Source organism: Wolffia australiana, chromosome 2, assembly GCF_029677425.1.
Source record: "Wolffia australiana isolate 7733 chromosome 2, ASM2967742v1".
Lineage (NCBI taxonomy): Eukaryota > Viridiplantae > Streptophyta > Magnoliopsida > Alismatales > Araceae > Wolffia > Wolffia australiana.
In genome coordinates, this window is record NC_135836.1 from 19,366,239 (window position 1) to 19,380,429 (window position 14,191).

Below are 14,191 nucleotides of genomic sequence, written 5' to 3' on the forward strand. Positions count from 1 at the left end.
AGACAATGAAGAAATCAAATTTTGTGATTTTAAAAATAAAATAAAAGCATATCTCTCCCAAAACTTGGACAGTAATGATTCGAAGACAAGTGCACACTAATCTCATGGGAAAGTAAATTGCATGCAAACTAAACTTAGAGCCACATTTTTTAATTCAATTGATGTCATTTGATGAAGGGAAAGGAGACGAAGCTTAAGTGCCATCATATTATTATTTTGGTGTTGAGTATGATTAGGCTAATGCATATGATTTCTAGCCATTTTCAGTGAGTGTTCAAATAATGTAAAGCATGAAACTCTTTTGCAATGACAAATGGGAATTAGATGAACAAATGTTTATATACAAACTTAACCGGGCTCATGTGATCATGTACAAAACATTTTTTCACATTAATCTATTTAAATCTCAGCCATCTCTAGAGGGCCAAAAGTGATTCAAGAGACAAGACAGACATGATCCGCATTTATTTGATTTTTTATTTCTTTATGGAGTAACCCCGTTCATAAAACTAGGGTCATTTTTTTTTTCCCTTCTCTAAGTAGATAACGATAATTAGTGCATCACACACACCCCTACCATTGTCAGAGAAGTTAAAATTTTCTTCTCACTTTGTTACCCAATAGAAACCAATCAATTAATAGCTTTGGTGGAGCCATCTGGACATAAATTACCATCATCCTTTTTAACCCAACCTGCTTTACATTTGGATGGCAAGCCAAGCGATTAATAGTCCATAAATTCTTACATTTGGATGGTTTGAAGACAAGTCATCATAAGCACACATGTTTTAAACCCAAATCTATGAGACATCCATTTCAACCCACTTCTATTCCTGGGAAGCAAGTCATCAAAATGTCAAAGTCCTTCTGGTCGGGTTGACAAGTAACTGTTTTTTTTTCCTAAAATGTAACAAATAATTTTTCGGGTATTTTAGCCAAAGAATGGAAGATCGTGAATGTTCAAATGACTGGAGCTACTAATGAAGGTTCTTCCAATGGAAGCCACGAGGTTTTAGATAAAAAAACTTGTTGGAGTAACGTGATGCATAACGAGCTTAAGGATCATTACATCATTTATTTCCCCTGTGCACTGTAAGGAAAACAATTAAAACATTATTGCTTGTTTACGATTAATGGTTTGAGCAAAATTCAAATAATATTCACGATATAATTTATGAAACAACATCGAAGAGGGCTCATGCATGAATCTGATACACACTTTTAGGTTTTGATGGTTTCAGGCCTGCCCAGGTTTTTAGCAAAGACCTAACCCTTACCTAAAGTTCGGTCCAGTTCTGGTCCATTTTTGTTTGGTCATGGTCTGGTTGGGATCGATCCTGATCTGGTCATGTTGACTATTCAATGTCAAAGTCAAAGAATAAAGTTTACGTTGTTGGTTATGTTGAATAACAACATAATGAGCATTAGAGCCACTGGTAATGAATGCCCCTTTGCTTCCCTTACCTTCTTTCCCTGCTTTCTCTCAATCTCCCTCTCTACATCTTTATCCCTCCACACATCCCTTTCTTCATGGAGAACTATCAGGGTGAGCAGAGAAGGAAGAAAAATACAATAGAAGAAGAGGTTTTGATGGGTTCTCGCAGCCCGCCTTTGAAGAACTCCACCACATTAAGTGGGCGACCACAGATGGTTAAATTTATGACAGTTATTCTGAGCTATCTGGCGAGTTGGATTTAATATTTTTTAAAAGTTTACAAAAAATTAAATACACAGTTAATAATTTACTTCTGGTTCACTTTGACCCTTGACCAAAACCTGCCCAACCAACCGGTCCACCCTCAAAAAGGATTGTTTTCTTGATTCAAATTAACTTCCTAAAGTTCCCAAAAGATGGGCTAACAAGCTGAACATATAGACACTAGTAAAAAATGAACAATGGAATCAACTTCCTCAGCATAGATTAGACACTAACAACCCCATGATCCGTGGAGAGGGCAGCGGGCGGGGGCAACCTTGCCTTTCTTCGGTATACTCAGAATGCTAATGTACAATGGTTACACGGACCGGGGGAAGATGAGGGGAGGTCAGAACTCAGAAGAGAAGAAGGCAGAGGAGTACACAGACGAAGAAGAAGAGGGAAACTCGATGAAGAGAAGTCCTGGCGCGCATCTCAGCCCCTCTCAGGCCGTGGCCGTCGCCGAGCAACTGGTGAGGGTAGGCGTGGAACAGCGCGACCCAGTCCTCGCCCAAGACCCAGGGGAGGACCGCCACGGCCGTGCCGCCGAGCAACGGCGGGTGCGCCGCCGGCGCGGCGAGATCGCGGTCGTAGGCGATCCCCGGGCGCGGGCGGGCGGCGGCGTGGGCGGGCGGGCGGCGCGGCACGGCGGGCGAGCGGGCGACGGGCTTGCTGCAGCCGCGGCCGTAGAGGGGGACCAAGGCGGCGGGGGAAAGGGCGGCCTTGCAGACGGGGCACTCCTCGTGGGCCTCCCTCTCGCTCCTCGGCTGCAGCCACTTGTATATGCACGGCCAGCAGTAGAGGTGCCCGCACAGCGTCACCACCGGCTCCACCGCGAACTCCAGGCAGATGTTGCAGTCGAAGCACGCGCTCGCCGTCTGAACCTTGCTCTCCCCCCCCGACTCCCGCTCCATTCACTCCCCGCCCTCTTATCTCTTCTCTCTTCTCTTTTTCTTCTTCTTGGACTCTCCTGAAAGAAGACGGGGTTCAGCCATCACTCTGTAATGTTTTAATTGTTTTCCTTACTGTGCATACAGGACATAAACGATTAAATGATCCTTAGTTTCGTCCGTGGACGAAAAAATCGTCCCGTCCATGACTTCGGATGATTGACGGGACGATTGCTTCGTCCATGGATGAAATAACCGTCACGTCTGGGGTCTTGGACTGAGGACGGGACTTTTATTTCGTCCTCTGGGATTATAGAATGCGCGCCTTCTTTCGTCCCGGGACGTTGGACGGGACGGTTTCGGACGGAACGTTTATGATCTAGGCGAAACTCTTAAAATGGGGCGTGTACGACATCAGTAAGGTTCAGTACGGATGCCGGATGACGACAATACTCAGACGGAACGGAGCGGAGCCATGTACGACATCCTCGACAGAGTCTACTGACAGAATGGGACGGAGTGTAATCCCGGCGTTTACCTTTCTATGGATGACGATGATTATTGTTCGTCATCCTACGGCCGACAGCGTGGGTCGTTGACGGTTTTGTCGTCGTCATCTTGACAAGGAGGAATGACGGCGATGTTAACTAGTCGTCAACGTTGTCAGTTATGGTGAACAATGATTGAGATTGTTTGTTTTGTACCAACTTATGGTTTCACTGCTGGAATTTTTGTAAGCCTCTGCTCATGCGGATGGGAAGAAACTGGTTGGCGTGTGAGTCGGAAGAAAATTTAATGCGACGAGTAAATGCGAAAAAAGAGCAGAAAAGGTGGTAGAGCATTCACATCACTGATTGTTCGCGTCAGTGTTTGACAAGTAAAGGCACTTACGGTGAGGTCAAGAGTAACTGCATTATTGAATGCCGTGGTTCGATCGATTGAAGGATTGATTTCGAATTAAACCGATGGAAAAATTGGTGCAAGATATGATATCGAGACACGAATTTATTGCACAGGGACTGAATCTACAACTGTCATAATGACCGATTCAACGAAATCGAAGCCGAATGTAAGCCCTATTGATAACGATTTAAAACGAGAAATATGTCTTGCGACAGAGAAATTCAGGTGATTGCTTCTGGAAGCAAAGCGAACGAGAGAAAGCTTCAGAGGTTTGCGACAACCGCAGCAAACATCGAGCGATCGACTCTCGAAACATGGATATGCGGCGAGGAACTGCATCAGAAGCTCTATCGAGCAAGATAGCTGAAGAAATGACTCGAGCGCGGCTCAGGCCGTGCCTCCAAGCGAAGAGATTAGGAACCGAGACCAATCCTATCAACAAAAACCGGAAGAACACGCGTCCCGAAGCATCCACATTTCCTCTCCGAATCAAGAACAAGGGGAAATCACCGCCACTTTTGATAAACAAGAAATCAAGCGTACAGAGGAGCCAGAGACGTACTAGATCGAAGATCCCCGCGCCGCTCGAATCCGAAGGCTGAAGACGTCGTCGAGCAGAAATCCGAGCCGAAGATAAATAAACAAACGAATGGTAGGTAGGTATTGAGAGGACTGATAAAACGGCCTTTCTATTTATAGCTGCAGCGGGCCCACGAGATGGGCAAAAACAAGGATAAGATCAGCGGCGAAAACTTATTATGTCCCTATTTTCCTCCCCCCCCCCAAAAAAATTCAAATCCAAGAGAGCAAACGCGGATCCACGGCATGAACGGCCGAGAACATCCCACGAGGACAACCGCCGTCTCTCCACCGTCGGATCGATGGACTACAACAGCTTCGCCAAGCTCGCGACGAGCGTCTTCTTCGGGACGCTTCCGATTATCACGTCCTTCTTCTCGCCGCTGTGGAAGAAGAGGATTGTAGGAATGCTTCGGATGCCGTAGGTGTTGGCGATCTCCTTGTTCTCGTCCGTGTTGAGTTCGTAGAATTTGATCTTGCCGGAGTTTTCAGCTGCGATTTCGGCCACGACGGGGTAGATCGCTCGGCATGGTCCGCACCATGGCGCGGTGAAGAGCACGAGCACGGGAAGATCTTCCTCCAAAACTTGCGACCGCCATGACGATTCCGTCACCGGAGCAACTGCAACAGTGATTCGATCGCCGTCAGTGTTGTTCTTCAAATCGCGATCGATGCAAGGTTACGGGATTTATTTGGCGAATTTCTTGAGAGAGGGATTTTTGAAGGATGAACAAGTAGTTTCGCGATCAGAACGGTAAATCTGTAAATTTTCTGGGAAAATAAAGATCCAATTTCTGTGTGATTGCAATCAATCTTCCGAAAATGAGGAGATAACCCTGCCATTTGTACTGTTTTTTATGAAAGCGCGACAATTTTATCAACAGTGTACTGTTGACAGAAATCTTTTATTTCTTAAATGATGAGGAGGCCCGGTCTAGCTGTGGTCTCTATCAATCGTCTGAAAAGGAAGGTTCGAAGAGACATCAGGAGACAACAATACTATCAAGAAAAAATTATGGATCACAGGTTCGAAGAGACATCAGGAGACAACAATACTATCAAGAAAAAATTATGGATCACAGGTTCGAAGAGACAACAATACTATCAAGAAAAAATTATGGATCACAGGTTCGAAGAGACAACAATACTATCAAGAAAAAATTATGGATCACAGGTTCGAAGAGACATCAGGAGGTAATTACCATAGGCGCAGAGGTTAACAAGCTTCCAAACAAAAAATCAAAAAATATCGATGCATTATTTAAAGATATAAATGGCAACTTTGACTAAACAATTGTTGCCCCCTTCTTCAGCTCATGCAGTTTTTAAATTCATCCGATCATCCGATTCTAATTTGCTTGAAGAAATTCCTCATGCGTCAGTAGGTTCAACAGTAAAATAAAATAATGTTCAGAAACATTCTAGAAAATTATAGAAACCTCGCCAAAGAGGATAGAAAGAAAAAGTAAAACAAATGAGCAATGACGCCAATTAACAGATTTACTTTCAAATTCTAGAATAAAACGAAAGAAATCACTACTGTAATTTCATCCCAGCCAACGAATATGAAATATCGAGAATCATATTGGAAAGAGAATCAATCCGCACTAGATCCTACAACATTTGGCACTGTTCTATCCGCTGCCGAATGAGTAAACACTTCATAATTGTAGATTATCGCCTCGAATCCGCCAGATTGCGTCCATAAAAAAAAGAACGACGAACTCAGCTAAGAGCAAAGGGGCCACCTCCAGACTAGAACTATAGAACTAGAACATTACCTTTAGTACTAGCGCCTTGCGCCTCGCAGACGACAGCTCCGCGACGTAGCTGTCTCCGGCCGCGCTGAACTGATACGGCCGTAGCAGGCTTTACGGGGGACTTTGAAATCATAAAACCCCTGAATCCTGCAATCAACCGCTTCCGCGGTTGGCAAGAGACGGACAAGGGAAGAACTGCCGCCATTGAAGAACAAGACGAGCTCTGGGGCCCCGGAAATCGAGAAAACAGCGCGGATTGGACGCTCGCAGCCATGGCAAGGGGTAAAGAACTCTCCGTTTGATGAGCGAAAATGGGAAGAAGCGATTGAAAGAGTGTTGATAGATCGAGGCGGCGACGCCAGCTGGTCCACTGTTCGCGGTAATTTTTATTTTTTTTGCAGATTTTGCTCGTATTTCTGAAATGAAAATAATGTGAGCCGTTGAATTAAGAGATGAACCGTTGAGATCGTCGCGATGGGCGGAGATCGCCCATTGGCGATGGCGCCGATTACCCCCTAATTTCATTGGGCCACGTCGTGACACGATGCTTCAGACAGTCCGTTCTCATCTTCTATGCCTCCCATAAAACATTTAATTTTGAGGTAAGTATCTTTCTTCATCTAAATAATCTCAATAAGTGACTTTAATCAGCTCCTGTCCTTTAGAAAACAATTTTGATTTTCAAACTTGTGCATTGCATCCTTGAATAGCAACTGTTTGAGATATATGCTGATATTTCAGTCATACTATAGTTTCATTATAACGTACATGCAATGCTTATAATTTAACTCCATGAAAATGTGCAAGGACTAAGTGAATTATGATGAGATCATAATGTGATGGTCATCTTGCTTTAAAAATGTTATGTAAATATTCATGTTCGAAAAATACTTGAGAAAGACATTGAAATATCTAAGAAGAAGAATAATATCGAGTCCCACATATACGATGATCATCACCTAGCCATTAGTATGGAGACAGTATAGGACATATAGTGAGGGATCTTTGGAAAAAGAGTACGTGAACCCTTGAACGGTATTATACCTAGAGTCAATCAGATTTATTTAGGTCGGGTTGTGTAAGTGGTCCTTAGACCTGAGACACCAAAGACAGTTTGTCGATTAATAGTTATATTCTGACTATGACCTTTGAGTCTCAATCCATGAAATTCAAAACTGTCGTATCTTAGATGCAAAAACTCCACAGAGATGATTTAATAGTCAAGATGGAACCATCTGTCCTCGATATTAGAGTAGATGGACTCAAGTAAGACGATGTGCTTAAATCTTTGATTATGGAGTAGAAATGTTAGAGAAGGCATTCTATATTGATTTCTCCACATATTAGTACTGAACAGAATGAATGATGAAGGGTTGAAAGTTTGTTGTAACCTAAGTCATTGAAGAGTTTTGTGTAAATGAAGGATCAAGCATACAACATAATTGATGATGACAAAGGTTCCGTAAGAGAGTTGATGTGATTCTTTGTATCTTCTAGGACACGATGTATGGCTTGGAACCTCATGGTCTGCCAACTAAGCCCGTGAATTGGGTTTTATCATTTCTTTTTTTAATCATCAATCAAACTAATCAACATGTGATATTGTTAGTCAATAAGGGTGCCCAATAAAAGTTATTGGGCCATTAAATTTATCAACTAGATCGATATTTAGGGTTAGAGGGTCACATACACAAATTTTTTAAACGTTGGTAAGTATAATTAGTTTTGGGACTTTTATTGTATGTTCTAAGGTATGGGGACTTTTATGAAATTTTCATAGGGAGTATTATATAAATTTTATGGACAATACAAATAGAGGGGGGCACCCATCATTTGATACCTATGCAAGTTAGTTTGAGTCCCTAATTTATTATCTTCCTCTTCCTAGATGCTACTTATGCTGAGAACGGATAGTGAGGAAATCATCTACCACTCTAAAGATCTTGGGGGTACATCAAGAGGCCACACATTTGAACAACTTGAAGATACTTTTACATGCGATTGAAAGGAAAGAAGGGAATATCTACCACTCTAAAGATCATGGGGGTACATCTAGAGGCCAGGCATTTGAACAACTTGAAGATGCTCATTGAATGGATCAATAAATCAAAGATTTGATCCATGTAAAAGTCAATAATTTTTTTAGATTTGTCTTTGATTCAATATGTCACTAAACACTCCAGTTCGAATCATGTCGATCAAAGCCACAATTTCCCACCATATTCTAACAGTTTTGATTGAAGTTAAGAGTTGAAAAATTTAAAAGGATGGATCACAAAGGGATGGCAAAAAGAACTCACCCCTTAATAACTTGAAAATACATGCATTAACTTCACGTAGACTGCATTTCATTTCATCTCTTATTTACTCTAGCACGGAAGCAATCATTTTCTTTAATGGTTAATTCCATGTATAGAAAAATTTATAAATTACCTTTAGTTTGATGTTTTCTCGTAGCTTCCTCTTCTTCTACACATTGACACTGATTTATTAATGATAACCATGTGTTTTTAATATGTGCAAATCATTGGATGCCATTCCAGTAATTGGTGCCTCCAGAGATTCGATGTTTTTTTACTATTTATGCATATTCAGGGAATGAAAAGTCGACCAGAAATGATGTACAACAATTGGACCGAATTGATGAGTGAGAGAATTTTGCACTAATGGATCCCATCAAGCGCAAATCCCAGAGACATGGAACATGAGGTGGGAACAAAAATGTTGTCGAAGAGGTGAGATAATTTGATGGGCCAGACAAAGTTCAATAAGAGTAGAATTTTCCTTAGTTCATCCCCTTCGCATCTCAATCTACATTTAGGAATAGTAAATCTATCTTCAAATATTGCCTCCAACGATGGAGGCCAGCAAGAAAGAAGGCAGATAATTATCAACATGCATTTGACTCTAATTCCATTAATGCTTCCTAGTGATTATTTTTATTCTCACGTGTCAGTTACAAATTACTGGCTTGGGTGTCTTCTGAAATTCCTTGTGCGAGTCATTTAATCAAGTTAAATTCTAGGTTGGATTAGATAACAATAAAAACCTATTAAAACTAGTTAGGATCTTTCCATTTCATTATTAGTTATATATTACCTACCTTCTCCCAAAATATTATATTCTTCCAACATTGATCTAGATTATCTTGATCCTCAAAGTAATATCAAGATATTCTCGATCATTTGATGTCATTCCTCACATATATCCCACTTTTTATAATACCAAATGCATCCTTCTTTTGTTGAACATAACACTCAGATAAATTAAGCCTTCTATTCCATGGATTGATCCCTCAGTTACCACACTACTCAGTAATAGGAGCTTAAGTTGAAATGTCAATTTTATTCATTATTCTTAATCAAACAATGGCAATTTATGCCAAAAATGAGTTCATTTCCCTTTTCTGATGATAATATCATGCTACTTTTAGTAACAATTTAATAAATTTTATGTGCTTATTATCACCAGAATGATCATAAATGCATGTTGTTAATGCTTAAAATAATGTAATGCACTTTCGAAAAAAATTAATATTTTATTGATTTTATAGCATTTTAGCATAATTTTCTGACATTAACTTCCTGAATAAAAGAATTTTAGATATAAAAATATTTATTTAAATTTATTAAAATAATTTTAATTACTTTTTAACTTTTTAATTATCTTCCGCATTATTCAGAGGAGAGAAAAAAATCCGATGGCTGATATTACTCCAAATTCAAACAATTATATCTAAAGATATAAAAGTATTTTAGGGCTTAAATTTTGAGGATAGCTCCACATTTCCCTCCTTTATCCACCCAACATCTTGGATATATAAATATAACCCTCCATCCTTTTGAAAAATGCACCCTTGTATTTTGTTCCTAATTGTGATTAATTGAGTGATTTGATCATTCAAAGTCTTGCTTTGGTGTGACTTGCACTCCATTAGAGAAGACTTGGAGGAGTGATGTTCATATCAAGAAATATAAATAAAAAACACCACTGGACTCATTCAAAATGCGGCGACGAGGTTAGTGTGATCTTCGTTTTTTTCTAACTCACATGTTTGTCCTGTTTCCTAGGTTTTCACCATCACGCGTGCAACCTCCAAATCCACTGCTAATTGGCACATATTCCACTCTATCCGTATCGCACTGGTGACTTTAAAGTCATCATCATTCACTCCCACTATACCTTTCTTCAGCGCGTATCCACCTTCATATCTGTAGCAATCAATGGTGATATCTCTTTCATCCACTCTACTCTACTCATGCCCATCACTGTCAACCATTTATGGCTCCATTATTGATCGAGTGAATAGATATGCCATTTCTTGAAATCTCTCTTCTAATTCAAAACCATGGGTTAACGTGTATCACCTATTATTCTGGTCATAGAATAGATGAAATGAATCCAATAATAGAGAGTGAGATAAGGGAAGATTGAGAAAATTCAGAAAGGTAGCAAGCAAGAGAATGAGAGATTGAGAGATATAAAGAGCAAGAGAACTAAAATTTCAGAGATCTACAAAGATAGATGACAAGAGAATGCAAGACTAAGACAGTGAGAGAAGGAAAGATTGAGAAATTTCAGAGAGGTAGCAAACGTTATAATAATATAATGAGATATTCGGAGAGATGGAGAGTGAGAGTAGCAAATATTAAGACATTGAGAGATTGATAAAGATAGAAAGCAAGAGAAACGGAGATTGAAAGATTGAGAGATTTGGAAAGCGAGGGACTATAAAATTCAAACAGGTATAAAGCAAGATAAAGAGAATTTGAGAGAAGAGAGTGAGAGAAGAAAATATTGAGAAAATTCGGAGAAATAGCAAGCAAGAGAAAAAGAAATTGAGAGACAAGGAGAGATGGAGAGTGAGAGGATGAAAGATTGAGAAAATTCTGAGAGATAACAAGAAAGCAAATGAGATATTGAGATATTGGGAGTGATGGTGAGTGAGACAATGAAAGATTGAGATATTGAGAAAGCAATATAAAGAGATATTGAGAGAGATAGAGAGTGTGAGAAGGAAAGATCAAGAAAATTCAGAGATGTATTCAGAAAGAGAACAGAAGATTGAGATATTTGGAGATATGGAGACTGAGAGAAGGAAATATTGAGAGATTAAGAAACATAGAAAGCAAGAGAAAAGCATATTGAGAGATTGAGAGAGATGGAGAGTAACAACACGAAATATTGAGAAATTCAGAGAGGTCGCAAGAAAGAGAATGAGATATTGAGATGTTGGGAGTAATGGAGAGGGAGAGATGTAAAGATTGAGAGATTGAGAAAGATAAAAAACAAGAGAAAGAGAGATTGAGAGAGATGGAGAGTGAGAGCAGGAAATATTGAGAATCAATTGAGAGTCAGATAAGGAAAGATCGAGATATTGAGAAATATAGAAAGCAAGAGATAAGGAGAGTGAGATATTGTGTGAGATAGAGAAAATTGAGGGAGGGAGCAAGAAAAATAATGAGAGATTGAGGTTTTGAGAGAGATGGAGAGTGAGAGAAGGAAAAATTGGGGAAATTCAGGGACATATAGAAAGAAAGAGAATGATATATTAAGATCTTGAGACATATAGAGGGTGGGAGAAAAAAAGATTAAGAAAATTTAAGTGAGATAGAAGTCAACAGAACGAGAGATTAAGAGATTGGGAGATCTGGGGAATGAGTACAGGAAGGATTGAGAAAATTCTGAGAGGTAGAAAGGGCAGAAAGAGATATTGATATATTGGGACAGAGGGAGAGTGAGAGAAGGAAATATTTAGAAAATCTCAAGAAGTAAAAGTAAAAAAAGAGGTATTCATAGATTAGGACAGATGGAGAGTGAGAGAAGGAAATGTTGAGAAAATCTGAGGAAGTACAAAGCAAAAGAAAGATATATTGATATAATGGGACCAATGGAGAGGGAGATAAGGAAATATTGAGAAAATCTGAAGAGGTACAAAGCAGAAAGAGATATTGATATAATGGGACCAATGGAGAGGGTGATAAGGAAATATTGAGAAAATCTGAAGAGGTAAAAAGCAAGAGAAAGAGAGATTAAGAGAGAAGGAGAGTGAGATAAGGAAAGACTGAGAAGATTCAGAGAGGTAGGAAGCAAGAGAAAGAGAGATTAAGAGAGAAGGAGAGTGAGATAAGGAAAGATTGAGAAGATTCAGAGAGGTAGGAAGCAAGAAAACGAGAGATTACAATATTGAGACTGATGAAGAGCAAGAGAAGGAAGGATTGAGTGATTAAGAAAGATTGAAAGCAAGAGAAAGAGAGATTTAGAGAGATGGAGAGTGAGTGGAGGAATGATTGAGAAAAGTCACAGTGGTAAAAGGCAAAAGAAAGACATTATTGAGAGATGGGAAGGAAATTCACAGCGAAAAAAAAGAGTGAGAGATTGAGAAAGATAGAAAGCAAGAGAAAGAGAGATTCATAAAGATGAAGAGTGGAGGAGGAAATATTCAAAAAAATAGAGGTACAATGCAAGAGAAACAGATATTAAGAGACTGGGAGCGATGGAGAGTGAGAGAAGGAAACATTGAGAAAAATAAGAAACATAATAAGTAAGAGAATTGGAGATTGGGAGATTAAGACAGATGGAGAGTGAGTAAAGGAAAGATTGAGAAAATTCAGAGGGGGGAAAAAAGAGATTGAAAATGGCATTGGTATAGGCTCTTATGTTAAAGCCAACTTATTGGGACATGCCTTCTGAGATCATGTGTGACATATCCAGCAATGTAGTCGGTGCAGTGTTGGGACAACACGTAGAGAAGAATCATGTGGCAATCTACTATGCAAGTAAATATTGAATGACACATCAAATCACATCACAACAGAGAAAGAGCTGCTCGGAGTAATCTTTGTTTTAGAAAAGTCCAAATCATATATAAGGAACATAAAAATTAATATGTAAAGTGATCTTGTTTCCCTTTGATATATTTTGGGCAAGAATTATCTGAAAACAAGACTCATTCATTAAGTGTTACTGCTGCAAGAATTTGAATTAGAAATGAAAGACATGAAGGGTAGAGGTAACCCAGTGGCTGATCATTTATCCAAGCGGAATATAGACTCCAAAGGGGAAATCAATGGATGTTGCATTTTTTATTTATTTCCACATTGTAAACTCTCTCTTTGAGTTACACTTGGATTCTGGCCTAAAGAGAATATGATGACATTCCTCCAAAACATGAGGTGTGGATATCTGAGAGGATTTAGAAATATACTACCTAGGAGTAGATCACATTTTGACAAGGTGTGTGCCAGAAAAGGATTGAGAAGGATAAAAGTAAAGAGGAAAGTAAGATAATAAATGTAGAGAATAAAAATGACATAGAAAAATAGAAAATAAAAATGAAAGAATAATAAAAAGAAGAGATTGAAAGAGGAAGGTAAAGAAAGAGGAGTAAGAAGACACGGAGATCAAGAAAGAAGAAAGAGAAGAAGAAACAAAGGGGAAATGAGGAAAATGAGCAGAAGATTGAAAAGAGCTAAAAGAAAAACCAAATAAAGTAATAGTGGACGAACAAACAAATAAAGAGAGAAAGTGGTGTAAAAAATAAGAATAAGGTGGTATCAGAGAGATATAGTAAAAATAGAGAAAAGATGTAGTAAGACAAAGAACGAGGGAAAAATAGAAGATGGACAAAATAGAAAGAGAAAGAGATATAGAGATGAGGAACAAGAAAGAGAAATTAATAGAGAAAATAAGAAAAAAATACATAAATGATGAGAATGGAGAGCTGTTCATGTGTCCAACCTCTAGATGTACCCTAGCATTTCCTGGCACGTTGAATCTTGTCCTCCGTCTTGACAAGCATCATTATTGCTCCACCATTTTCTTTACTCCTTCCTTACGGGGAGTCGAGGGGTGCAAATGGGAGAAGGGGGTTAAAGGGTAGGGCCTTTGTAAATTCTGGCCAGAGTGAATTTGATTTAGGGCCTTCCCTTATTTCTATTGTGGAATTTTTTTATTAAAACTCTAAATTTAAAGTATACCTTCCAACGTTTTAAAGACCATTTGTGTGAGACTCTTTAGGCCTATTTGTTTGTCGATTTATCAACTATAGAGGCCCAATAACCTTTATTGGTCGTATAAATTAATTAATTATTTTATCATATGGATAAATTAATCCCAAATAAATTCAATTCAATCCAATCCAAAGGTCAAGTTTTCAGCCCGCGGGGTGCCAAGATACACCTCGTGTTCTTAAAGATACAAAGTAGTGTATTGACTCACTCATGGAACCTCTTTGCCAACAGTTATCGTGTAGGTATAGTCCCTAATCTTCTTGGTGCTCCTAAGATGACATAAGGTATGGTAACTGTAAAATCCTAATCAGTCATCTGAGATAGTACTGGTGCGTTCAAGAACAATCATAT

At 39.2% G+C, this 14,191-nt stretch overlaps 2 protein-coding genes across 3 annotated transcripts; both read right to left on the minus strand.

Moving 5' to 3' along the window:
* Positions 1–1,885: 1,885 nt before the first annotated feature.
* On the minus strand, positions 1,886–4,169 carry LOC144699969 (E3 ubiquitin-protein ligase RMA3-like). Of its 2 annotated transcripts, none has more exons than XM_078571321.1 (2): positions 4,052–4,169; positions 1,886–2,666 (listed from the first exon to the last, which is right to left on the minus strand). In XM_078571321.1, the coding sequence occupies exon 2, from the start codon at positions 2,608–2,610 to the stop codon at positions 2,053–2,055; it is 558 nt and encodes a 185-aa protein (XP_078427447.1). In that variant the 5' UTR covers positions 2,611–2,666; positions 4,052–4,169; the 3' UTR covers positions 1,886–2,052. The 2 variants fall into 2 exon arrangements, with proteins under 2 accessions (XP_078427447.1, XP_078427446.1); XM_078571320.1 differs by lacking the exon at positions 4,052–4,169 and adding an exon at positions 3,125–4,016.
* TRX-M4 (thioredoxin M-type 4) lies at positions 4,163–6,189 on the minus strand. Its single transcript, XM_078571319.1, has 2 exons — positions 5,850–6,189; positions 4,163–4,689 (listed from the first exon to the last, which is right to left on the minus strand). Exons 1-2 carry the CDS (start codon positions 6,100–6,102, stop codon positions 4,376–4,378), a joined length of 567 nt encoding a protein of 188 aa, XP_078427445.1. The 5' UTR covers positions 6,103–6,189; the 3' UTR covers positions 4,163–4,375.
* Between the last annotated feature and the right edge of the window lie 8,002 nt (positions 6,190–14,191).

Coding starts and splice junctions, on each gene's coding strand:
- LOC144699969 (XM_078571321.1), bottom strand. CDS start 2,610: ATGGAGCGGGAGTCGGGGGGGGAGAGCAAGGTTCAGACGGCGAGCGCG.
- TRX-M4 (XM_078571319.1), bottom strand. CDS start 6,102: ATGGCTGCGAGCGTCCAATCCGCGCTGTTTTCTCGATTTCCGGGGCCC. Junction 4,690..5,849: donor GCAAGGCGCTAGTACTAAAG/GTAATGTTCTAG, acceptor TCACTGTTGCAG/TTGCTCCGGTGACGGAATCG.